General features: G+C 36.4%; 2 protein-coding genes across 3 annotated transcripts; both read left to right on the plus strand.

The window, feature by feature from the left end:
* Positions 1–591: 591 nt before the first annotated feature.
* Positions 592–7,031, plus strand: LOC121779974 (probable serine/threonine-protein kinase SIS8). Its single transcript, XM_042177471.1, has 14 exons — positions 592–1,177; positions 2,391–2,831; positions 3,078–3,181; positions 3,586–3,969; positions 4,165–4,466; positions 4,700–4,740; positions 5,081–5,149; positions 5,256–5,356; positions 5,467–5,545; positions 5,629–5,727; positions 5,830–5,898; positions 6,006–6,055; positions 6,141–6,317; positions 6,431–7,031. Exons 1-14 carry the CDS (start codon positions 812–814, stop codon positions 6,534–6,536), a joined length of 2,388 nt encoding a protein of 795 aa, XP_042033405.1. The 5' UTR covers positions 592–811; the 3' UTR covers positions 6,537–7,031.
* Positions 7,032–8,829: 1,798 nt separating this feature from the next.
* LOC121779975 (K(+) efflux antiporter 6-like) lies at positions 8,830–15,610 on the plus strand. Of its 2 annotated transcripts, none has more exons than XM_042177472.1 (20): positions 8,830–9,221; positions 9,672–9,715; positions 10,510–10,568; positions 10,656–10,734; positions 10,932–10,993; positions 11,078–11,153; positions 11,234–11,308; positions 11,481–11,552; positions 11,639–11,722; positions 12,400–12,468; positions 12,622–12,699; positions 12,890–12,978; positions 13,554–13,650; positions 13,766–13,819; positions 13,950–14,045; positions 14,163–14,351; positions 14,437–14,514; positions 14,624–14,668; positions 14,795–14,884; positions 14,993–15,610. In XM_042177472.1, exons 1-20 carry the CDS (start codon positions 8,999–9,001, stop codon positions 15,080–15,082), a joined length of 1,749 nt encoding a protein of 582 aa, XP_042033406.1. In that variant the 5' UTR covers positions 8,830–8,998; the 3' UTR covers positions 15,083–15,610. The 2 variants fall into 2 exon arrangements, with proteins under 2 accessions (XP_042033406.1, XP_042033407.1); XM_042177473.1 differs by having other exon boundaries at positions 9,124–9,221; positions 10,510–10,572.
* Positions 15,611–27,304: the final 11,694 nt, after the last annotated feature.

The raw sequence follows: 27,304 nt of genomic DNA on the forward strand, positions 1-27,304 counted from the left end.
TATTTTTAAAAAAATCGTGACTTAGCATCATTGGAGTATTTAATACACTTCATACAATTTGAATATAATTTGCTTAAATCAAGCCATCCATATAAATACACACAACTTTCCTAAGCAAGTAATTCTTAAATATAAAAAAATGTTTTTATATGCACAAGGGTAGTATGGTATATGTACAAAACATTTATTTAAATAAAAATATAAAACAATCTAAAATGACTACTTTAACCTCATTATGTCTTAGACATTATGTCTCCAAAACATTTTTCATTCTTAAAATAGATGGACAACTCAATGTCTCAAATAAGAGAGAACGAAGTAGTAATAATAGTGATTTATGGGTGTTGTCATAGTAAAAGTTTGGAACGAAAAACCATACACGCGCATAATAGCATACACTTTTAATTAATTAATCAAGGTTTAGAGAATATTTAAGCGAATTAAATTTGTAAATGCGCAAACCGACAAATCTTATAGCCCATAGAATTAGTGAATTGCGTTTTCAAAAATTATCCATAAACACATCAATATACACACATATATATACATACAAACAGAGAAGAGAGACTGGTTTGGAATTTGGAGGGAAGCAGTGAGTAAATATATTTATTCACCACAGCTACAGTGTGTGTAGCTTGACGATGAAGATTCATTTCTCTCTCACTCCTCTCCACTTCACCCACCGCTCCCCACTTCCACCCCTAAATCACACCTCCATAAACCCTAACCCCTATCCAATTCACTGCCTATAGACTATTCCGCCACTCATATTTTATTTCTGTAAATTAGTTCATACATTTACGGCGCGGCCATGCCGAAGATGAAGCACTTTCTTCGGAAGCTGCACATCGGCGATCACCAGCAGCCTCCCGTCCCCGATCACCCAGCTCAAACGGCGTCGTCGCAGCTGTCGGAGTCGTCGTCTCCGTCTCCTTCGCCGTCGCCGCTGCCTGATTTGCCGCTGACGGCGTCCTCGTCGGAGAACGAGGCCGCGGGCACCAATTTCAATTACCTCGAAGAGGAGTTCCAAATGCAATTGGCGTTGGCAATCAGCGTTTCGGATCCAGGTCAAACCGGCGTTGACTCGGAAATGGCTCAAATCAACGCGGTTAAGCAGATTAGTCTTGGCCGATCTCCTTCTCAAAGCCTAGCTGACTTTCTAGCCCTCCGATATTGGGTAAAAAAATCGATCTTTTATCTTGTGCTTTTTTTGGAGGGGGGTGGAGATGTTTTAGGTGTTTCAATTGTTACATGCATCGTTGATTAGGAGTGTAGTTAACATTTCTATTTACGTGCGAAGTTGATCTTTAACTGCTGTTTATATTTGTCTAGAGATTTTTTAAAGTAAAACAAAATTCAGGCTAGTGACTTTGGCGTTTAGGTTAGGGGTGGATTCTTTTGAGTATATTATATTTTTCTCATTGTTGACGGTTATTGGTTCTACTCTTCTACTTAATATCCGGAAACTAAGCAATGTATTCTACTTTAGTACATTACATTTTACTGGAATTTTGTTAGGATTAATTGTTCTACTGTGTCATGTATTTGTGGAACGGAATCGTGCTCGAAAGGAATTTGCTTTGCATCTCTTGATGTTGCTATTTGGTAATTTGCTTAGTGGTTTTAAGTCCTGGTAAATTAGTAATGATGCAAATATCATGCCACTAGAGAGATTGTTTTCTACCTTTGCCACCGTCATCTATGGTACACCGTTTAATAAACGCTATATACGTATGTTGGCTAGTAGCTTGTGATAAAACGTAATGATTTTAAACTTGCGTGCTAGTTTTTCTTTCTCATGTAGTCATGTATGGGGTAGACACACTTTGTTCTGTAATGGAGAAGACATTCATACAATTGTCCCTAGTTAGTGTGGTCACATTGCCTGCTAAACTTACACCTGATTTAATTCAATTGTAATAATATGAACGAAAAATCAAGTTACACATTTATTTCTGTCTTGTGTGTTACAAACTATATAACACGCATCCTCTTGAGAATATTATGATTCTTGTGAACATTTTAGCTGATAAACCTACTAAAATAGCCATATACATTCGACATTCACTTAGACTTGTGCAGACGTGCAGCTAAGGGTAAAATGGCATAGACCTTTATGCTTTTGGGTTGTGTCTATCTTCTGTCGTTTCTTTTTCTTTTCCTTTTCCTTATCTGGTTTCATTCAATATTTTCTTGTTGAGTTACTGTGTGGATGGGGTCATATATTTATAAAGTTGATAATGTTGATTATAATCATCTCCACTCCATATACTAATCAACGAACATCCCTTCCTAAATCCTAACAAAGGAAGGAAAACCTATAAAAATGCATTATAGTCTTGAATTTTTTATCAGACTATTGATTAAATACTCATCTTTCTTTAATGCAGAGCTGTAATGTTGTAAATTATGATGAGAAAGTAATAGATGGATTCTATGATGTTTGTGGAATTGATTCCAGCTCGATGGTCCAAACCAACATGCCATCCCTAGTAGATCTTGAAGCAATATCTGTGTTGAATACTGTTGGCCTTGAGGTGGTTTCAGTCAACCGTGGTGCTGATATGGAGCTTCGGAGACTTGAGGAAATAGTGCATTTTATGTCCATGGATTATCTTGCTCTAAATACTAGCCAGAGTACAAGCTCTCTAGTTCAAAAAATTGCTGATCTTATTGTTGAAAGAATGGGAGGTCCTGTTAGTGATGTTGAAGAAATGTTTTGGAGATGGAGGGCACGGAGTCAGGAGTTAACAGTCAACTTCAACACAGTTGTCCTTCCACTTGGTTCTCTTGACATTGGCCATTCACGCCAAAGGGCCTTACTCTTTAAGGTCGTGAAAGATTTTCTCTCCATTTAATGAAAAGGGTGCATCATGATATCATCAACATAAGGAGCTAAAATCTATAAGCTTCCTTGGGTGAAGTAGTAGTTTTGGCTATCTACTTCATATTAGTATAGTGACTACCATGTTTGCAATGCAATGTATGTGAACCACTGATTCTTGATTCTTATTTGTCAACAAATTGGAATCTTACAGTACTTGAACTACAATTCTGATAACAGGTTATGCTTTTAGGTACTTGCTGATAGGGTTAGCATTCCATGTAAGCTAGTCAAAGGGAGTTATCATACTGGCACTGATGAAGGAGCTGTAAACTTGATAAAATTGGACAATGGAAGGTAACAGATGGACTAATGCTCGTTTGCAAATTTTGTTTCTATGTAGTTGCTCTATTTCAACATAGAGGTCTTGCCATTATGGTAAGAATCCAGAAGCGTAACATATTTTTTGAGCCTATTGAAAGTAATAACGTGCTTGTTGCTAGGTTTGCATATTCTCTTTGTGCTCTATTTCATCATTAATGTCCTGCCATTATGCATAAACCCATTAATGAAGAAAATTTTGTCTTCAAGTTCGAATTCCTTTGAATGTTATGACTAATTATTGCAAAGGAATTCTCAGCTCATAGATTGACTTTTTGAATGAGTTAATCTTCGTTTTTATCCTGGTCAAAAATGGTTTTAGTTGAGTATGCTGTTGTGTAAGTGTAATAGCACATAATGCATTTCTGGAATGGGTGCAGTGAATATATTATTGATCTGATGGGTGCTCCTGGGGCTCTCATTCCTGCTGAAGCGCCCAGTAGGCGTCTTCAAAATTTTGGGTTTGATATCACAACTGTTGCAGCAGTTGGCAAGGGTTCATTTTCAGCACCTGACCAAGGAACCAGAGCTGAAGCGTCCTATGTAGATGAAACTGCCAAAACTGGAAGTTCAAGTTTTGACTCATCTCAGGTTGCTACTGTACCAAATACAAACAGTGGTAGATTCGCTGGAAAAATCCAGTCAGACCTGTTGGAGCATGCTACTGGAGATATTTATCTACCTTCAAGTGAAATATGTGAAATGCCATTGGGTGCTGGCAAGAAAATAAATTTGGTAGAGTTGCGAGTTGAAGATGTTCCCAGGTACATATTATTGCTGCTAGCAAACTGATTTATTTTTAGAACTTTGTACTTTGTTGTTATTACTCACATCAGGATAAAACTACCAATGGTCTTAGAGAGGGAAACTTGCTGCAAAGAAAGAATACTGTGGAGAGTGAGTTTGATTGGGTGTAAAATGATATTCTTGTTGCACTGACAAGTTTTACATAACGGCAGGAAAGATGCAACTGAACAATTGCATGTGCCTCTGGATTCAGCTGGATACAGACCATCTTCTGATACCCAACACGAACGAAGAGTAACTTTCAAAGACAGAAAGGAGGAAGACATCCCAAATGATGGTGCTGCAATTGCTACTGAACGTATTGATTCTTCTGGAAATGGAGAGGCTATACACATAGCCTACACTGACCAGTCCAATGCTAACAAGATTCAAGATATGCAAATTGATTCAGCAATAAATGGAGTAGCCGAAATGTTATGGGAGGATCTTCAGATTGGTGAACGCATTGGTATAGGTAAGAGTTGTGTTATTACAGATTTTATCCTTCTTTGAGGGTTGTGGATTTTCTGTGCATATATGTGGGTGAATCCATGTACTTCTGTCATATTATATGGAAAATCTAGATCCATACTTTCTATGCCACCCATACCAGGTCATTTTTTTGGAATTCCTCAATCCCCTATTTACTGATTCCCAAGTTTTGCTAAATTTTGTATATTTGTATCTGAACGCATGCTTATCCTGCAGGATCTTATGGTGAGGTCTACCGAGCAGAATGGAATGGCACGGTGAGTTTTTACTTCCCTTTATTTTTATGAGAATGAGTTTAACTTTCCTTGAATATGCATTTTATGGCAAATGGGTATTCTGAAGTTAAAAAGTATGCACATAACTCTGGTGCAACTCTGGTACATTTGGATTTATTCTCATCATTCAGAATGTATATTTTGGCATGGTGTCAGGCCACATAATACTCGTTGAGTTCCTTCTGGATTTAGACCAGTTTACTGGTATGAGCATGTAGAGATACGTATCTTTGTTGTGTTTGTCTTTTAATATGGATGGCTACTGGCTATGAAATTTTTTATTTATACTCATTGTAACACATCGATTGTTATTAACTTACAGGAAGTTGCATTGAAGAGGTTTATGAAACAAGATATATCAGGTGATGCACTAGCACAATTTAGATGTGAGGTAAGCGAGATTTTTCAAGCATGCATCTCATGCATGACGTTTTACATGCTTGAAAGAAACTTTCCAATTATTTATTGAGCTTGTATTTGCTTGTTGTTTGATTTAGATTGAGATTATGTTGAGGTTGCGACATCCAAATATTGTTCTTTTCATGGGAGCTGTGTTACGGCCCCCAAATATGTCTATATTGATGGAATTTCTCCCAAGGTTAATATCTCGCTAGCTAATGGAAATACCTTTTGTGATATCTTCCATCTTATTCTAACCTTCTAAAAATGAAGCTCATCTAATAACTTGTTCTTCCTGGCTATTTGCAGAGGTAGCTTGTATAAGCTGCTGCACCGTCCAAAAATCCAAATTGATGAGAAAAGGCGAATAAGGATGGCCATGGATGTGGTATTGTGTTTAGGTGTTCCATTCCAGTTTGTTTATCCTGTAAAGTATCTTCTACCCTCTGTTAATATTTTGTTATTCTGCAGGCCAGGGGAATGAATTATTTACACACTAGCCATCCGATTATTGTTCATCGAGATCTCAAGACTCCAAACCTTCTCGTTGATAAAAATTGGGTCGTTAAGGTGCGGTCGTTGTGTATTACTACAACCCCATCAATTATAAACAATAGAGTTGCTTTTCGTATCTATGCTAATGTTAATATCTAATAATCCAATACCTTTTAGGTTTGTGACTTTGGGATGTCGCGCCTGCAGCACAACACTTTTCTATCTTCTAAATCGACTGCTGGAACGGTAATGCCCACTGACCCAATGTTTTGTTGTAAGGGTGAAAACAAAGAACATAGAGAATCTAGAAAGATACGATAAAATATTCACTCGCGATTTAATCCTATGTGTAGGCTGAGTGGATGGCACCAGAAGTTTTACGGAATGAACCATCTAACGAGAAGTGAGTTCATAATCTATCCCTAGTCTTGAAAAGTAGGAGTATGATTTTCACCTCGCTAATAGGTTCAGTTTTTCCTTATTTGCAGATCTGATGTATATAGTTTTGGGGTCATTTTATGGGAGCTGGCAACTCTCTGGGTGCCATGGACAGAAATGAACTCGATGCAAGTTGTTGGAGCCGTTGGATTTCAAGACAGACACCTTGACATCCCACCCATGGTCGATCCACTGGTTGCAGAGATAATACGTGATTGCTGGATTAGGTAAAGTTTCTCACACTATTCTTGACTCTCTTCAGAAAAGCTCTGAATCTGAGAGAAAATTCTAACCAAACACTAAGAAGTGAGTTTGAAATTTGACAACATTGTCTCTGTAGAAACCCACAGGGACGCCCTTCGTTTGCACAGATTATTGCTCGACTCAAACGTGTGCGTCGCCTTAGAGTGCAGAGAACAACTGAGAGTCGCGAAACCCATCCCTGATGTAACAATAGCTCAGTAGTCGTTCGAAGAACCAGCAGAGCAGGAGTGGGTTTTTAGAAATCTTCAAAGGTACAGCTGCTAAGGAACATAATTGGATTGGGTAGGCAGTGGTTCATTGGCGAAGCTTGATGCAACCCGAAACAAAACTCTCTCATAAGTGCAGCTGGGGGAAAACATTAAATTCTTGAGAAAATGGAAAAAAGTTTACAAGGTATTAGGACTCACCAATGTAGGTGAGTAAATTTGTAATAAATCTTATTTAGACTCAGAGAGAGGGGTGGTTTAGGGGGTATCTGTTGAGACCACAAAAAAGTAACTGTAAAAAAAAAGGGTCTCTGTGGATTTTGTATAAAAAAAAATTAGTAAAAGGTAGAAAAAAATTACAAACGTAGGTCGCTTTATTTGTTGTATTTAAACCGTCACCTGGCATATAAGTTGTGAAGGCAAAATTATCAAAAAAAAAAGAAAAGAAAGGGTCTCTCAAATTCTCTATTATTCACCCGTACTCTCAATTCTCTATATTGTCCATAGTCAGCAATAATACTAGTACTTACATGATTATGTACTCTTTGATTACTTCCTGTGTGTCATTTATGTTGAGTAGCATACTAGCATGGGACAAAAGGAGTACATTTATCTTAAATTGTTTGGCCTAAATAAATTTCTCTACTGTATAAATATGAAGACTGTACTTACTAAAATCGATATATATTAAAGACCATAATTCCCCGCGTGAGTTGAACTAGTTCTCTTATAACATTACCAAACGGTCAAACCCATTACGGTCAAACCATCATTTAATTAACTTCATATTTGTGGCAATGATAAACATAATAGGATTACTATTAACTTATTTGATTTGTTTTCCATAGTTGTTAAATATTGATTTATTTCCCAGAGTACTTGTTAGGGGTGAACATTCGGGTTTTGGTTCCGGTTTTTTATCTAACTCGAAAAACCGAATTTAGTTCAAAACTCAAACCGAACCGAACCCGAAAAACTGAAAACCGAACTTAAAAAATCGAACAAAACCAAAAAAAATCAAAATTTTTAAAAAATCGAAAAAATGAAAAAAAAAATATGGAGTACTCCCTCCGTCTCATTCAAGATGACCACCTTTCCTTTTTTGTTTGTCTCAATCAAGATGACCATTTTTCAATTTTGGAAATAACCTTCTCTCTCCTCTCTCTTCATTAAAATATTCAACTAGTTTTTTCCTCTCTACTTTATTCCACCTAACAACACTTCCTAAAATATCATGACACTCAAGAATGTGGCCATCTTGAATTGGACGGAGGAAGTATATATTAATATGTATATATATAATATTTTATTCATATATAATTATAGAATATAAATAAAGGGAAGCATTAGGGTGCCACCATGTTTAGAGTGACAACATACCACTAATCCTAGTCCTTAGATCTATAAGATGGACGCCTGGGATTGAATTAATGAAATAGAGTTCGGATTGCAGTCTTATGTGTTGGATATTGCAGGTGTGGGTATTTTAGTCAATTCCCAAAAATTTAAATCAGAAATGGATTTGGTAATATGTAAACAGCATATACTACTTAGCAATACTGCAATATTCATAGAGTAACACTGCAATCTGGTAAAGTAAAAAACTTTTACGAATTATGCAGACACGTAACACTGCAATATTTATAGAGTAACACTGCAATATTTATAGAGTAAGACTGCAATGTTCATAGAGTAAGACTGCAATCTGGTAACAAACTGAAAATAGAAAATACCGATTTTACCCTTTAGCGTTTTTTTATCTTCCAATTTGATTAAAATAGGCTGCCACGTGACAGTTTGAGAATCACACGATCTTCAGATCTAACGGTCTAAATTGGTGGTATGGTGTTATAATAAAGAGTGTTGTCATATTAATACATATTATATAAAATATATTAAAAGAATATATATTATATAATATATTAAATTAATAAAATAAATATATATAATATTATATTTAAAATATAATTCTATTTTTCGGTTTTTCAAATATTTTTTTGCCCGAACCAAACCTAACCGAAAAATTGAAATTTTTGTATTTTTAAAATCGAACCGAGCCGAAAAATCGAAAAAACCAAACCGAATTTCAAAATTTCGGTTTGGTTCGCTTCGGATATTCTGTTTTTTTTCTCACCCCTACTTGTATCCCCGCGTATTTAATATTTAATCAAAATAAAAAAAACAGCGAAATAAATAAATAAAACAAAAAACATAGCGCATCCAAAAAACGTCGCTTGTTTATCGCGTTAATTACTGGAGTACTACGAAATTACATTACACAAAAAAAAAAAAAACAATTTCCCCCAATTCTCTCTCTATCACAACTGCGCCTGAGCTGCACAGTTGCGGATAACGACAAGCAAGCTAACCGACACTTCTCTGACGTGCGCCGGGGCCTGCTTCGCCTGCGCCGCCGGCGGTGCTTCTGCTGCCTAAAGATGAGTAGATCGGTAGCCGCCGCTGTCTTACTGGCAGTGGTACTCGTCGCCGCCGCGGTGTCTGAGGATTCCAAGCTGGCCGAGGAGGGAGACGTCGCCGCTGCCACCTTCTCCAATGCGACCATTACTGGGAACAAGACCAGCCCGAAGGAGGACACGTTTGCTGATATGATCGACCGTGCGCTCCAGAAGGAATTCACGGAGAATGAGGATCATAATGAAGGTTTTATTGGATCACATTTACTTAGCTTTGTTTCAATTCGCTCGGATTTTGTTTTTTGTTGATACCTGTTTCGTTAGGGTTAACATTCGGCACATAGCACACGCCCTCTTTATAGTTTGCTAAAGTAAATTTTGGAATCTAGAGGTTTTTATGAGCTTTATTGATTTCTTATGTGATGTTTAAACTGTTTTTTGTTTTCATTATTTTGGGGAAAGGTTGAAGTTCGTCTATTGGCTGCAGCTATTACTGATTTATGGATCCAGCAAGAGTCGTGTTGAGCTAAAGTTATTGTTTATGTTTACCATCTTAATCAATTTTTTAAATCTAGCGTCCATTGTGCTTGTTATTTTGATGTACATTGAAATAGCTCAGCTGCTTTTTGTATGTTTCTTGTGATTAATGTGGTGGTGGATTCTTAGTTGCTACTGTCTGAAATTGAACTCGTGGCAGAAAACGATGCTGGTAGCTTCAACAACACTGTGGCTGAGCAACAGGTTTGTACCTTGCCACTCCACCTCTTTGAATAGTACTTTTATCTAATTTTGGGGTAACCTCAGTAACTCAGTAAGGAGAGGTATGAATAAAATTGCATATGAATAATGTCCCTTGACATGGAGGGTTCAAGTAAATTTTTGTAACTTGTTTTGGTAATTATTGATATGGTTGACTGGAAATTCAATAACAAACGCAACAACAGTTGAATTACACAATAAGCGGGAAAAAGTTGCCTAATTTGTCTCAATAAGGTATGAAAGCTTAAGATATCTCTCTTCGGACAATAGCTTCAAGTATTCCTGGATGTATTCTTTGTGAGCTGGACAACTTTGCCTTTTTTGTTTTCCAAAAACAGAAATGACTTATTGGTGTCTGAATTTGGCATCAAGCTCTGATCATGATATATACATTATATTTCGGGGGATTAAATCGTTGAACTAGTCAGATGGGAGGTATACGCATCAGGATCTATGATGTGTGATAAGTTTAGGGATTATGTAGCTGGGAGGCCCTTTGCTTAGCCTTGTGCTAGTGTCATTGTATTCCACAGTTAAATATTTTCTTGATCACAGTTCCTTTGTATGCTTGTTAGTTTAACATACATATGATAGACCAGAGGAAATAGAAGGCTAAAAAATACTCACTAGCTTTGGTTGATCATATCTGTAACCAAACTCTGGTTTCATTAGTTTTTTAAATAGGCAATCACAATGAGTGAACAGTGACATGGTTTCAATTGCAAAACATGTTGTCACATTTGCTTTATTTCTGGTTTACTTTATCACATTATCAGGCTGTGTTGGAAACAGTAGCTAGAGTGAAGCCAAAGAAAAATGAAACAAAAGAAGAAAAGTAGGTATCTGTCCATTCTTGCACTACTTTTTCCACATACATAACATGTTTGTTTTACTTATATGCATTATTCTCTTGTAATTATAGATCCTTTAAATTTAATAAAGTTTTCAACCTGGATAATGACAATGGAGCTGAAGAGACCCCAACATTAATCGATAGAAAGGTAAAACAATGGTATTACACTTTTTAGTTCCATAGTGACATTAATTTCTGAATGCTTCTCTAGTATCATTGTTATCTCTAAGAGTGAAAAAAAGGTACAGTTAAACTATTAAAGAGACAAATCAGAAGTTAAGTAAATCAGTAACAATGTTACCATTGTCAGTGGGTAAATATACAGTTTTTTTTGTCTATATTCAGGATAATGTATTTATCATATCAAATTTCAAATCCAAATACCCTGTGCTGCAGTTAGACTTGAGGTACAGTGACAAGAATGATAAGTTTTTACAATCTCGCGTCTCGTCCTTTTGGGATCTATTCCATCTGATGTGATGATCTTGCAGGCTCATATCAGACCTAGTAGTCGTCATTGTCTCTGCAACTTGTGGTGGAATTGCTTTTGCTTGTGCTGGACAACCGGTCTGATCTCGGAACTTGGCTTGTCTTGCTATGCTCAATCTGTTCAACTATATTTCCTAATTCTGTAAAACACTTTGCAGGTGCTTACTGGATACTTATTAGCAGGATCACTTGTTGGACCTGGAGGTCTGAATATTATCAGTGAAATGGTGCAAGTATGTGACTATACTAAATCAACTCTTGACCTTTAAATGTGCTACTTTGCATCTTAGATGCCTTTGCAGGCTAAATTTTCCTTCTGAAGTAGTAGTGGTATTTATGGTTCACCCATAAATGAGTTTCGTCATGAACTGCTCTTATTCTGTCATTCATAATGAGCTTATCCAGGTTGAGACAGTGGCTCAGTTTGGTGTAATTTTCCTTCTGTTTGCCCTGGGCCTGGAGTTCTCCACAACAAAGGTTAGCTGCTTTTATAGGCTGCTTTAAAACGACACAGTACTGGTTTTTCCGTTTGTATTTAGACTGAAACAATTAGCTGTTTACAGCTACGAGTTGTTCGTGCAGTTGCTATTCTTGGAGGGTTACTTCAAATTCTCTTTTTCATGTGCCTATGTGGAATTATAGCCTCGGTATGTTCATCAGATGGGTTTTAGGTGTTGATATATTACTGCTTGCGAAAAGTTTATAAAGTTTATTGATTAAGTTGATTATTGACATCAAATGCAAGCTCTGTAATAAGGCTCCTCTAACAATCAAGTCAAATATATGCTATTTTCTCATTGTCCAGTGGTGGCAAGAGAAATTGCAGATCTCAGCTCCTTAAACACCGCTTTATACTCTGAAACTGCTAGACAATCCTATCTTGTTGAAAAGTGAAAGTAGTGTCTTTATATTGTTGTGTATTTTCAGTTTGGGAAGTGACCGCAAGTCAGCAATAGGTTTAAAGTTAATGTAAGCTGCAAGTGCAGAAACCTGCTGATGAGCGTCTTATTTTAATTTTTTCTGCCTAAGGTTATTCTGGTCTAACTTGAAAATAAACCATCAGTAGGCATTGAATGGAAATTGAAGTGGGGAAATTAGGTTTGAGGGAGGCTGTATATCAAAATCTTAGCTGTTTGTATGCTACTTTAGCTAAATAATGCCACAGTTGCTCCCTTTGGAATCTAATGTTACTTGAAAACAAATGCTCTATTCCCTTGGCTTAGACATATGGCTATGTTATCTTTGGAACCTTTTCTGTTTTCACTTAAAGACATTTTTCATCTTCTGCAATCTGGTAAAAGCAATTTCATGTCATTGTTTCTAGGCTTGTGGTGGCAGAGCTTCTGAGGGTGTATTTGTGGGAGCTTTTCTGTCGATGTCATCTACAGCAGTGGTAAGTCCAGTGCTTCAGTCACTTGGTTGAGCATTGCTACTAGTATACTTTCTTTAAATGTAACACATGTACCAATGATACCTTGCTCTGGGTGAGGATAGCATCTTCTCCTCTCCATGGAGTTTTTTTCTTATTCATGACTTCTGTTATTAGGTTTACAAGTTCCTGATGGAGAAAAATAGTACAAACGCTCTTCATGGTCAAGTGACTATTGGCACACTGATCTTACAGGTATCATAAGTATTAAGTATTGTTCCCTTTTACTGCATGGCTCTGTTACTAATGTCCCATAAATATACTTCAACTCTGATCATCTGATTACATCTTCACATGCTCTCATGTTCTTTCTAATATCAATACATACCTTTTGTGCAAGGGTTAATGTTTGTTAAATAAAATCTACTATTCATTTCATTGTCAGGACTGTGCCGTAGGATTGCTATTTGCTATGCTTCCGGTTCTTGGTGGAACTTCTGGGGTTATGCAGGGGGTCATTTCCATGACTAAATCGTAAGCTCAATCCTCTTCTTTTCTCGCATTGGATAGCATGTCTAATTAAAAGGACTTTTTAATCAGCAATTAGAAAAGTTGAATTAGGAAAATCTGACTATTTCCGTTTGGTTTATTTAAAGAAAGAACTAATGTATATATGGAAAATGTTTCTGACTTTCAGGATAACTTATATGAACAGTGAGACTAGCAGAAAACGATGCCTACATATTTATTTAAGGGGTGTTTACTTTGAGTGATAGGATGTATTGATAAAAGTAATCTAAGTTCATCTACTGTTTACTTTGATAGATTTATTAATTTTGAGCTTGTTTGATGATCTTATCCTACAAATATTTAGTCATATGCTTTATCAATCTATCCTTTCACTCCTTGTAAACATCCCTTTAGGGGATAGTTTTATTTTAATGATTGTTCGTAGGAGAATGTTTAATTTTTTTATCTTATCTTGCTAGATCTTGATTTCTTTTTTCCGGAAAGCTGATCCTGATATCTTTATTTGATTGATCCATGTTGTCTTCGTGCTGAATACATTCTTCTTTTGGTTGGCTAAAAACTGCAATTTCATTAGCCAGGTTGGTGGTGTTGATTGCGTTCTTGGCAGCTCTAACAGTATTGTCGCGGACATGTGTGCCTTGGTTCTTGAAACTCATGATAAGTTTGTCATCACAGGTAAACTTACATGTTCCAATGTTTTTCACCCATCAAGACATGTTGAGTAGAACAAATATGTGCAAGCTTCATCAATTGGTCAAAGTTACCATAACATACTTGTCTCCTTTCGCAGACCAATGAACTTTATCAATTGGCCTCAGTTGCATTTTGCCTTCTTGTTGCTTGGGTTAGTTTCTTTGACACTTTTCAAAACTGTAGCTCTGTTCCCATATCTTGTCCTTGGTCATTGATTTGTCATGTAAACTCTAAATTGATGGATCCTGATTCGAATATACTCCACTTTTTATGTCTTCCAGACTAGCGACAAACTTGGTCTCAGTTTAGAATTGGGTTCATTTGCTGCGGGAGTAATGATAGCTACAACCGATCTTGGTCAGCATACCCTTGAACAAGTAAGATTATTTTTCACACTTCCTGAAATAGTGGACAAAATTGCAACATGCTCATTATAATTATTGTCGTCATTTACATATGGCTACATTTGATTCACCACATACTTTTTCATCCAGGTTGAGCCTATTCGCAATATGTTTGCTGCTCTTTTCTTGTCTAGCATTGGAATGCTGATCCATGTTCATTTTCTATGGAATCACGTTGATATCTTGCTGGCATCAGTTATACTGGTTGTCATTGTGAAAACAATAGTAATTTCTGTTGTTGTCAAGGGATTTGGCTACAACAACAAAACTTCGCTTCTTGTAAGTTGCCTTCTTATTTGTAAAATTTGAATTTGTTCTACACATCCCACTCATTAACAGTAACCTTGGTCCTTGATCAATGTAGGTCGGTATGTCTTTGGCACAAATAGGGGAATTTGCTTTTGTGCTTCTTAGTCGTGCCTCAAATCTGCATCTTGTTGAGGTAAGCACTTAACTACGTAATCTCCCTATTGCATCATTGATATTTATGAGATGTTCTGGTCTTTCTTAGAATTATTAAGCTATTTTTTGTCTTTTTTTTCGTCATCCAGGGGAAAGTGTATCTGCTGCTTCTTGGAACTACAGCCCTCAGTCTGGTAATCAAAATCCTCCTGCTTGATATTTGTTGAGCTTTACTGGCTCTTACTTGAGATTGCAAGACGGCTACTAATATGGCTCTCAACCGATTTATAGATTAGTTAATGACAAATATATTTCTGTAGGTAACTACTCCGTTGCTTTTTAAGCTTATACCAGCAGTTGTGCACCTAGGCATCTTGTTACGCTGGTTTTCACCTGAAAGCCAAGTCGAGGTAAAAGAACCCGCCCCTGTTCTCCTTATTTCTTTATTGCTTGTGATGGCATACTTGGGCTTTAAAATATGCTTCTGATCTTTCTCGAAACATGAAACTTGGCTCCAGATCGGACTCAAAGGAGACATTAACCGGTCAGACAGTTCTAAGCAGAGAATTGCCTTGATATCTAAGGATCGCTTGATACATGAAGTATGATAAATTCATCCCAACTGTAACAGTTCCCACATTTTACCTCATAAAATTCTCCAATTATAGCATCCGATGCCCCAAAATTGGAGAATTCTTCGCCTGTGTTCTAACAGCATGCCCTTGCAATGTAATATCTCGTATACATCCATCTCTAACCAGAGTCGCAGAAGACAAAACTGCATGCACCTCAGACAACAAACACAGGAAGTAATCTAACTACTAGAGCTACTAACTATCTAACGACAGAGGACTAGCATCAGTGCTTTTCCTCCCATATTCTTCTTCTTCTACCATGTAAAATAGTTTCAGCCTTTTTCTGTGCTATGCAGATTTAATCGTTCCTTTTTGGCCTTTCTTTCCGAAGCACTTAATTGTATCTCGCTTCCGTCTTCCTGTCTTCACTTGTAGAGCGTTGATATATATTATCTTCGTTGATTTGAACGGACATGATGTCCACAATGTTTTTCTAACAACGAAGTTGATAGATGAACTTTTTTTTCTCTCTGTGATATTATTATCATTATTATTCGTGTATGTCTTGTTCGATATACTATTTCAGGGTCTTGTGGGGGCGATACCATTGTGATTAGACGTCACCACGGTTCCGGAACCGGCGGTTCACGGTTCGGAACCGCCGGTTCCGGTTCAATAAATTGATGAACCTGAACCGGCCCGGCCAAGGTGTGGCGGTTCCGGTTCGTGAACCGTGGAACCGCCGGTGATTGGCCGGTTCCGGGCCCGTTCCGGGCCGGTTCGGCCGGTTCGGCGGTTCGTTTTGATTTTTTTTTTTTTTTTTTTTTTGCATTTTGTAAATTGTAATTCAAGTTTAAAATGTAAAAAAACTTGCGTAAATAACATTAGAATGAAGCGATGTACAAATGTAATTTTATTGATACAAATTACAACTTCAAAATTACAAATTACAACTTTAAAATTACAAATTACAAGTTAAAATTTACAAATTACAACATAAAAATTAGAAATTACAACTTCAAAATTATAAATTACAAAAGACTTAAAGTCTTCATTACAATTTACAAAATTACATATTCGAAATAAAGGGGAGAAAAAAGAAATAAAGGAAAAGGACTTGAGCTCAACTTAAATTTAAACTTAAATTTAAAATTTAAGTTGAAATATAAGTTGAGATGCCTACGTATCCTCAATGCTCAATTGCATTTTGGAATCAAAGTCCACGTAGTTCTCTTACCTTGCTTACCTATTTGGCTTGATCGGAAGTATTGGCGCCTACTCTTCTTCGTCGGGGAAGTAGTCTTGGTCGGGTTGTACTACTAGTTTGTCCCAATCCGGTTCTTGGTCTCTAATTTCGGCGGAGCACCAATCATCAAGTAACATGGTGGCTTCCATGTTTTGTCCGGTGAGCCTACTTCTTCGGTCGTCCAAGACGTTGCCTCCAACACTAAAGGCGGACTCGACGGCGACAGACAGTGGAAGCCGGAACCGAAAAGATCTCCTTGGCCATTGATGCAAGGATGGGAAAATCTTTCTCGTGTGAAGACCACCAATCTAGGACGTCGATTTGTTGGGGAACGGGACATCCTTCTTCCTCATTGAATGAAAAGTGTGAGTCTAAATATAAATCTAACTCACTTACCGAATGTGCCGTCCTTCCTCCGCTGCTGAAGGCGTATAGGTCCGCCAATTGGGATTGGGTGTCGGGGTCATCAACTTGGAAGAAGCCAAAGTTCTGTGTTTGACGGGGGGGTCTAGGTCGAACTTGGTGGGTAGTGTTGTACTTGACTTCGTAATCGTGAAAGAGAGACCGCAAGTCGAACTCAAAATTTCTTTGGAGGCTTGGGAGGTGGGGGAGGTTTATTTGGAATGTTTGGGCAAGGTTTATGTAGTTGTCGTCGTCGTCAGTTTGCAAAGCTCGGAGTGGTTCAAGATCAATAGAAGCTAAACTGTTGTAATAAAATTCTAAAATTTTGAAAGTACCAACTAGTTTCCACTTTGGATCCAAAACTTTGGCAAGCAAAAAAACTGTTGGGATCTCATTGAAATACTTGAGCCATTTTTCAACCATGTAATATAAAACACACATAAGCTCAAGATTGTTTGCGGAATTTTTCATTGCAGTTTTAAAACCAAGTGATATGATCATGCAATGTTCTAAAACACGAACGGATGTGCAATAATACACACCCGATAACTCCATAGTTGCACTTCGAAAATTTTTGAATAATTTAAATAAACTCAGGCTTTGTTCCCAACAAGAAGATGTTAGATATAAATCATCAACAGGGTAAGTTCTATAAAAATCAACTAAATAGTCTATATGCTCCATTGTAGATTGCAACATGTCATATGTAGAGTTCCATCTAGTAGAAACGTCTAAAGTAAACTTTGTGTACCTTATTTTCTTCGAGTGGCAATACTTCTTCCACGCCTTGCCAATTTGAGGCTTCCAGTGGATCAAGGATACAGCTGTAGTAATAGGTTGAATATGTCTTTGCCATAAAGACAAAGCATCTTGTACACATAAGTTTAAAATATGACAAATACATCGTTGATGAAAATACTTACCACTTATCACCGGGGAGCAAGCCGCAATTAAATCGGATATACTTGCGGTGTTGGCGGTTGCGTTATCAAAACCAACCGAAAATATCTTGTTGCATAACTCATACTCATTCAAAACTTGAATAATTAAAGAAGCAATTGCTTGTGCGGTGTGTGGGGAAGGAAATTGTCTAAAACCAATCAAACGTTTATTTAAAGACCAACTATTGTCTATAAAATGACAAGAAATACCCATGTAAGAATTTCGTTGGAAAGAATCCGTCCACACATCGGAGCAAATATTAACTTTGTGCCCCAAGGTGGATAGACTCTTTGCAATTTCCATTTTTTTTTCAAAATACTGCCGGTTGTTAGATCTTTGAGCAGTAGAGGGGGGAATTCTTTTTGCAGCAACATTAAAAGCTTGTTGCATAGTCATTTCATATTTTCTGTCATTAAAAAAATTGAACGGCAAATGTTTCATTGCCGCCCATCTTACCATGGTATCGGTAGTATTTTTGGGATCGTATTTAAATAGTGGCGTACCTGTTTGAGACGATGAGCCGGCGGGGAAGTTGATTTGGGTTTGGGATCTAGAATGCCCAAATTCCACGGGGTGTTTTGCCTTCAAATGGCGTGTGAGAGTACCATATCCCCCACCGATTACAAATGGATAGACTTTATCGCAATAGTTGCAATAAGCTTTGAACTCGCCTGTCTCCACGGTAGTGGTCGAATCATCAGGATTAGAAATTACCACCGGGACCTTCTTGTAATGTTTGGTGAAGATGTCGGATTTCAACTTTGGAGGCATCTTCTTCTTTTGTCTCCCGGAAGGAGGAGGAGCTTCGGCCTCCTCGTCATTTTCGCCAACTTGGCCGGCGCTAGAAGGTGGGAATTGATGCGATCCATCGTCGCCTTCGTCCGATGATAGATTCACATCGTATTCGAAACGCGAATCCGAATGTGGCTCTTCGTCGCCGAGGGTGGCAAGTAACAAGGCCGCATTTCGATCTTCTTCCTCCTACGAGAATTATACACATTAAAACATATCATATAACATATTAAAACATATTAAAACTTACTAAAACATATTAAAACATATAAAACTTACTAAAACATATTAAAACTTACTAAAACATATTAAAACATATTAAAACATATTAACATATTAAAACTTACTAAAACATATTAAAACTTATAACATATAAATCAAAGGAAGGACCACGCTGAGGCATTCCACAATAGGCCATCTTGCACAAGGATATAAGAAAAGGCGGTAGTCCGCACATAATCTTTTTCCGAGCAAGTATACCAAATGGTGCTCTCAAATTAAAGACTTATCATATAACATATTAAAACATATTAAAACTTACTAAAACATATTAAAACATATAAAACTTACTAAAACATATTAAAACATATTAAAACATATTAACATATTAAAACTTACTAAAACATATTAAAACTTATAACATATAAATCAAAGGAAGGACGACGCTGAGGCATTCCACAATAGGCCATCTTGCACAAGGATATAAGAAAAGGCGGTAGTCCGCACATAATCTTTTTCCGAGCAAGTATACCAAATGGTGCTCTCAAATTAAAGACTTATCATATAACATATTAAAACATATTAAAACTTACTAACATATTAAAACTTATATCATATAACATAATAAAACATATTAAAAAACTACTAACATATTAAAACTTATTATAACATATTAACATAGTAAAACATTTAATTTAGAAGTTTAGAACTTACTTGTAATCGAAGAGCGGCTCGCCTTCCCACCTCCTCCGCAACTTGTGCTCTAGAAGGGGCACGACGACGACGAGAGTCACTTTGATCTTGGGCAATTCCCTTGCCCCGATCACCACCACGACGAGATGAAGACATGATATTATGGAAATTGGAAGTAGAGAATAGAGAGTAGTGTTTATGTGATATTAACGTAAACAAGAACAACGTGAGTAAATTATGAGCGCAAATAACGTAAACAACTTGAGAGAAAGAGGATGGAGAATAGAGAAATTGAGATTGAGAGAGAAATTCTTATCAACACAAGAATGGGGTAAGTAGAAAATGAAGATGAGGGGGTTATTTATAGGGGAAAAATGTGATTAAAAAAAGAAAAAAAAAAAGAAAAAATTTCAAATTTTTGAAATCCGGCGGAACCGCCGGTTTACCGCCGGAACCGCCGGTTTACTCGTTGAACCGCCGGTTTTTGGTCAGAAACCGCCGGTTTCGTCAACGGTTTTCTGACAAAAACCGGCGGTTTCTGACCCGGTTTCTGAAAAGGCTACGTCTAGGCCGGTGGTAGCCTGAAAAGGTGTCGGAACCGGTGAACCGCCGGTTCCGGTGAAAACCGGCGGTTCGGAACCGCCGGTTACGGTTCGCAAATTTCATGAACCTGAACCGGCCCGTCGGAACCGCCGGTTCCGGTCACGGTTCGGAACCGCCGCCGACGGTTCCGGTTCCGGTTCGGAACCGCCGGTGACGGTTCCGGGCCGGTTCAGCCGGGCCGGTTCGGTTTGGTGATGTCTAATTGTGATGGGTTAAGATCCAGATTCATCGAAATGAATGCCGGGTCCAACTCTTGACTTGTCTCACGATGGTCGCACAAGTTCTCGTTCAGTTACAGTATAATTGAACTCAGTAGGAATGCGTCTCTCCCCCCTACATTTTGTTGTTCTATGATTTTATTAATTATTATTCGTTTAGAATTAGACCAATTTTGTAATAAATCAATCCAATCACCGCTTTGCTAACTAAGATTGGGAACTAAAGAATATGTAATATATCTATTCGATCAGTTGTCAACCAGAATATAAGAAATGCTATATAGACAATAGTCATGATGAAACAAAAATCAGTTCCAAGTAATTGATAAATTTTGGTGTGTATTGAGAATCCTTAGAAACGATTTGGTGCAACCATTTGCATCATTGTATGTACTATGCGAAGCACAGGTTGTACGCAACATATTCTCGTTAGAGCATCTCCAAGGGGAGCGGTAAATGGAGAGGTAAAGTTATATAACAATCATATTTACCTTTTTTCATGAAAAATCATTTTCCAATGGGAGAGGTATTTGAGAAGGTATTATACATTTTCTCATTTTGAAGAGGTATCTTTACCTCGCTATCAATGGAGAGGTAAAATTTTAAAACTACCATATTTGCTTTCTTTTCATGAAAAATCATTCTCCAAGGGAGAAGGTATCACATTTTATGTTTTTTAATGCATTTTATACTATTATTTTATTTTTAAAAAACCATTTACCTTTCTATATACCTTTTTTCTTTGGAATATGTTACTCTTTTTGATGAGGTATATAGATGATATACTTCTTTTATTTACCTTTCCTTGTTGGAGATGCTCTTAGATAGAAAAATCGTTGATGAACTTTGTGGTCCAATCAAATCGTTGATGAACTTTGTGGTCCAATCAAATCCCAGCTCTAACGTTAGTGGCATTTGATATAGGACTCATAATTAGCCAAGTGACAAATATTATGAATAAAAATATTTATTATTATGATTAAAAGTTGCCATTGTTTCAAATAAGAGTTACTCCATCGTTCGCGAATAGAAGTCACATTTCTTTCTGGTTGGGTTTCAAAAAATGTTAAGAAAAGTGGATGGAAAAAAAATTAATGGTATATGGATCCACCTTGTATTTATTAGTTATAAATGAAATGTGAGTGAAATTAGTTAGTGTAATGTGAGGCATATTACCATTTATTTAATAAATGAACCGGGACTTCTATTTACGGATAGAAAAATGAAAAAGAACGGAAATCTATTCACGGACGGAGGGAGTACTTCTAATGCTCAAAAGCAACATTATATAGCTTATAAATAAACGTAAATGGGTTGGATTCGAAAAGATCCAAGAGTACAACACACTATCTAATTGATTGGCCCCTTCAATTTTTTGTCAAAATGGATGGCACATCATCTGACTTTCTATTAAACGTTTCCAAATTAATAAAGTGATTCCATAAATTCTCGAGTGATATGAACTTTGGAGCAACTATTCAATTATGTAACTTATTAGCATAACTAAGAGAAAAAAAATTGACACTAGTTAATTAAATTAGTTGGACCTATCAATCATCTCCATATTGGCAACCACATCTTTGAATCTTGATGATGTCCACTCCCCATCTTTAAATTATTACTTCCAACTTGTAGTATGTTTTGCAATATTATTAGGGTTGATGCTAATAATAAGGAATATAATGGTTACACCCTTGTTTAATTATTATACCACATTGACATTCTTTTTGCTTTTTTTATAACATCCTCCCAACTATGGTCATGACTCAAATTCGAGCTAAAGGATATTGGAGGAATTTAAAAGGATGTTATTTATCAGTTTATACATCGATTGTGTGATTAGTTGAATTGCACAAAAAAAAAGAAGAAGCTATAGTAATATATTTTAATTGAATTGAGGAAAAAATGGTGCACTCATGCAATAATACTGCGGCGATTGTGATGGATAACTGAGATGACAACAAAACAAGCAATTATTGGATCAAAGAATCCAATACTAAATGTCAAAAATGGTTACGATGTTTTAGTTTTTGCGATAAAAATGAATATTTCAAATTTGAAAGCAAACAAAATTCCAACATTTATTTAAAAGATACACGTCCAAATATATGCAGTGACAGTTTGATAGTTGCACATGACGATATGAGCATGAGTCGTGTGAGTAATTAAGCTTTTAGTTTAGGGTCATTGATTCAATTTTGCATACAAATAGGGTTTAATATTGTAAACATATAGTATTAATATACAGTATAATATTACTACCCGTGATATTTTTTTCCATAACAAATGTTTCTACAAAGTTTTGCACCTCAATTTTGTTATATGTATATATACGTACAAGACTTTCTATAGTTTTGCATCAACATATATAGTGACTGCAGTCAATTTTATTTGTTCTGTTTAAAAAAATTAGTTTCATTATTACTGATAAATTTCTCTTCAGTAACAATTTTTTCTTTATAATGTTTTCTCAATTTATCAATTTTACATTAGAATATACTACTATATCTACCAGTATTAAAATTATTGACAGTGGAACGAGGGAATATAACATTAAGCCAAACTAATATCTAAAAATAACGATATTATGCATGTAAGTATATATATCATGTATTTGTGACAAATTCATTACAAAAGCTTTTCATTTTCCAACAAAGTAATATGCACACGTCACATATATAAAAATACTTAAGAGTATCATTACACATGCGCAGAAATATTCAAAAGTAGATAATTACTAAAATCCAAATTTAAAAAGAGATTTTCGATCGTGACAAATTGGATAAATTGGCACCTAGTCATGAGAATTAACCCCTTTTAACCACATGAAGACATGTATTTTGTCCGTGCAAGAATCCCTTAAAAACAAATTATTCATTCATTACTTTGGGAGTAAGTCGACCTTAATTTGTTGAATAATTTATTTAGCAATCTGTATTTTATTCACTTACTTATACTCATCCACACTCCATTTAATAATAGGTGCTACATATTGACAGAGAAGATTTTTGAAGTAGTTTTATTATTTAATTAAATCACAAGTAGTAATAGTTTTACTGTCTCCTTTTGCAATAACAAATCTCTATAGGTGTAAATGTGTAGACAATAGCTGTATGGTCAAACTAGCTATGTCAACATGATAGAATTAGAGTCTCCCCAATAGCCCCGCCCTTTTTTTGTCTACGGCCCCAATTTTTTTGGCTGCGCTCAAAAAAAGGTTTTCGCCACTATAGGCGGACACTTCCAATAGTCCCAATTTTTTTCATTAATTTTAATTCAATTATAATTAAAATTATCGGACTATAGATAATTAGAAAAAAAACGGCTATAAGTGAAGAAATTAAAATTAAACACTACATTTTCGTCGTATTAAAGTACTGGAAAAATTATACAATGAAATATTAATCTATTGAACATCACAATGATGCTCACACTGCGCCGCCACCTCCCCTACGTGCCCAAACTTCTTCAATCAAATCGGCCTGTAGTGCGGTATGTGATGTGCTCCTGCGCATATCAGTAAAACATTGGATCAAATATTCATTGCTCCGGGGTACGCCCATCTGGATCGGCGCGGAGGCAACACCGTTACTTGTACTTGCGCCATCGTCCGGTGCCCAGCGTTCTGCAGCAAATCCTTCATCTTCTATTATCATATTATGCAAGTCCAGAGCCTTTGTCCTAGCGGCAAGAAGTTTAGACATTATTGCATGAGGTGCCGAGTTCGGGCCCTCTTGACATCAGTTGTAATTTCCTCCTATCTATAGTATAGGAGTTTATTTGTAATTTCCTCCCTTATATATGAGTTAATTTTTAGAAAAAAAAATATAATCATATTATGCAATATGATACATGCTAACATAATATTCACGACATCATCTTCGTGCCAAACTCGTGTCGGGCACCGTATAATGGCCCATCGCGCTTGGAGGACACCAAAAGCTCGCTCAACATCCTTCCTAGCCACCTCTTGTTTTCGTGCAAAATATTGTTTCTTCGGTCCAAACGGTTGGCGAACTGTCTTGACGAATACAGGCCACCGAAGATATATCCCATCTGCCAAATAGTATCCCCTACTGTACTGTGTGCCGTTGGCTACGAAGCTGATTTCGAGACCCTCCCCCCGGCACTCATCATTGAAGAGAGGCGATGACTGAAGAACATTGATGTCGTTGTTCGAACCTGCAACACCGAAATACGCATGCCAGATCCTCAAACGGTAGTCAGCAACGGCTTTCAGGATCATCGAGGGATGTCTGCCTTTGAAACCAGTAGTGAATTGGTCTTTCCACGCCACCGGGCAGTTTCTCCACTCCCAATGCATGCAATCGATGCTTCCTAACATTCCTGGGAAACCGTGAACCGCACCGTGCATATCTAGCAGTCTCTGGCACTCATCAGGGGTGGGCTTCCGTAGGAACTCCCCACCAAATATTTCCTGGATCCCCTTATAAAACTGCCTGAGCACCGTTAGGCTAGTCGTCTCACCCATCTGTAGGTATTAGTCGAACATATCAGCCGGTCTGGCGTAGGCAAGCTGCCGAATTGCAGCGGTGCACTTCTGAAGAGTAGACAGCCCGATCCGGCCAGCGCAATCACTCCGGAGGATGAAGCACCGGTACAGCTCCGCCAAATTCGTCGTTATATGGTTGAAGAGCCGTTGCGACATTCTGAACCGCCGGCGGAAAATCTCAGGTAGATAACGGGGGTTATCCACAAAGTAGTCCGCCATTAGACGTTGGTGCGCTCCGCTATGGTCTCGTTGGATGGTCCGCCGACGAGTAATCGCACGAGGGATCGCGGCCTCCGCCACTTCCGCCGCGCGCGCCGCTTCCTCCTCGTTGGCCTTGTGCTGCACCTCTTTAATCAGAGAATTCCACGCGTCGTTCCACAAATTGTCCATGTCAATCCACAAATTTTAGTGAGAGAAAGTATGAGTGCTGAAGAGTTGGAATGGTGTGAAAAAATGAATGGAATGTGGTGTATTTACAGGTAAATTTAAATTGAATTTAAAAAAAATATAAAAAATTTCGTCCGCCCCGGACCGCCGCGCAGCGCACCGCCCCCACTATAGGCCGGCGCGTCCTCGCACATTTCTCGCCGGATGACCGTCCGCCCCGGAAATTTTGTCCGCCTCGGGGCGGAAGTTCTCCCCACTAATGGACACTCTTATACTTATTATTTAATTAATGATTCCATCAACCCTAATTCCAAAGTTTGTCCTTTAAATTTTTAATTCATCCATGATAATTGTCTTCAATACTTAAAATATTAGTAATATTCTTGTCTAGCACAACAACCCTTAGCTTGGCTCAAGAGGAATTAATAAAATATGACGAGCCCAACAACCCTTAGCTTGCTCAAGAGGAATTAATAAAATATGACGAGCCAAATTAATGTTCCACAATTTGTAGGTCAAATTTCAATCTCCCTACTGTCATGAAATTAGTTCAATGGCATCTCACATGGGTAATTGACTACTTATAATAATGATTGTATATATTCTGCTAAATTCAAGGACACATGATCACTATTCAAACATAGCTTACAAATGAGTAAAGGCCAAAATTGGTCCTGAACATATACCTATTTTATCATTTTGGTCATAAACTTTATCTTTTGAATTTTTTGGTACTGGACATTTCAAATCGGATCACAATTGGTCCTCCGTCAACAATTCCGTTAATATTTAACGGTCAATGATTTTAATCACAATTTTGACCAACTTAAACAATTTTTAATTATTTAATTATCAAAATTATTTTTTTAAATAAAATCATAAATTATTTATTAGAAATAATTAAATAATTAAATTATTTATTCCAACTTAAACAATTTTTAGATAATTAAATTATTTATGATTTTATTTAAAAATAATAATTTTGATGATTAAATACTTAAAATTTGTTTAAGTTGGTCAAAATTGTGTTTATCATCAAAAAATCATAAATTATTTATTACAACCTAAACAATTTTTAAATAATTAAATTATTTATGATTTTATTTAAAAATAATAATTTTGATGATTAAATACTTAAAATTTGTTTAAGTTGATCAAAATTGTGTTTATCATCAAAAAATCATAAATTATTTATTACAACTTAAACAATTTTTAAATAATCAAATTATTTATGATTTTATTTAAAAAAATATTTTTGATGATTAAATAATTAAAAATTGTTTAAGTTGGTCAAAATTGTGATTAAAATCGTTGACCGTTAAATATTAACGGAATTGTTAACGGAGGACCAATTGTGATCCGATTTGAAATGTCCAGGACCAAAAAATTCAAAAGATAATGTTTAGGACCAAAATGATAAAATGGGCATATGTTTAGGATCAATTTTGACCTTTTTACTCCTTACAAATTCATCGCAAATAATTAATGTGCTAGCTAGATTAATTGTACCAAAATACGCGAACCATGAAATGTGTATGTTTTGAATTATGATTATCATCAATATATAGCTTAATATCGGTCTTTACATGTGAGTTTTGGATGATCTTAATTTTGATATAACTAGAGAGATTGCATTAATAGATTACTGTAAAGTGTGTGTATATATATATATAGATATATATAGAAAGAGAGAGGGGTTAATTAAAGTGGGGCCAAATATGTGCGGGGAATATTGCAAAGTGGAGTGATAGATCACGCGATCAGTTTGTTAACTTTCATCACATGATTTACGAATCTATTGCCAACACTTTTCAACGACGGCGACTACACCCTTTCCTCTTTCGTCTTTTTTATTTCTTTCTTTCTTTCTTTTTTATTTTTATATATTTCATCTATTATTTTTTAATTCTCATTGCAACATCTTTACCATTTTCTCATTTTCCTTAATTGGAAAACGCCCAATCTCTACGAATTCATAGATTTATTATTTTTTTACATTGTAAATTGTCAGACTAACTTTGATGAGGCTGTTGATGGCGACAATATGAATTGCTTACATTGTTTTTGTTAGAAATTCTTATATTCATCTAATGAAAGCAGTGAAAATTGCAAACAAGAATAACAGATCTAGATTCATAATCATATTGCAAGTTGAGTATGTAAAACACAACAGAACTAAATCTTACTTGTTGTGTTGTTTTCTTCTACGATTATGTCCTGCAAGTTGAATCCACTACTAT

The sequence above is a fragment of the Salvia splendens genome, chromosome 19 (assembly GCF_004379255.2).
Source record: "Salvia splendens isolate huo1 chromosome 19, SspV2, whole genome shotgun sequence".
Lineage (NCBI taxonomy): Eukaryota > Viridiplantae > Streptophyta > Magnoliopsida > Lamiales > Lamiaceae > Salvia > Salvia splendens.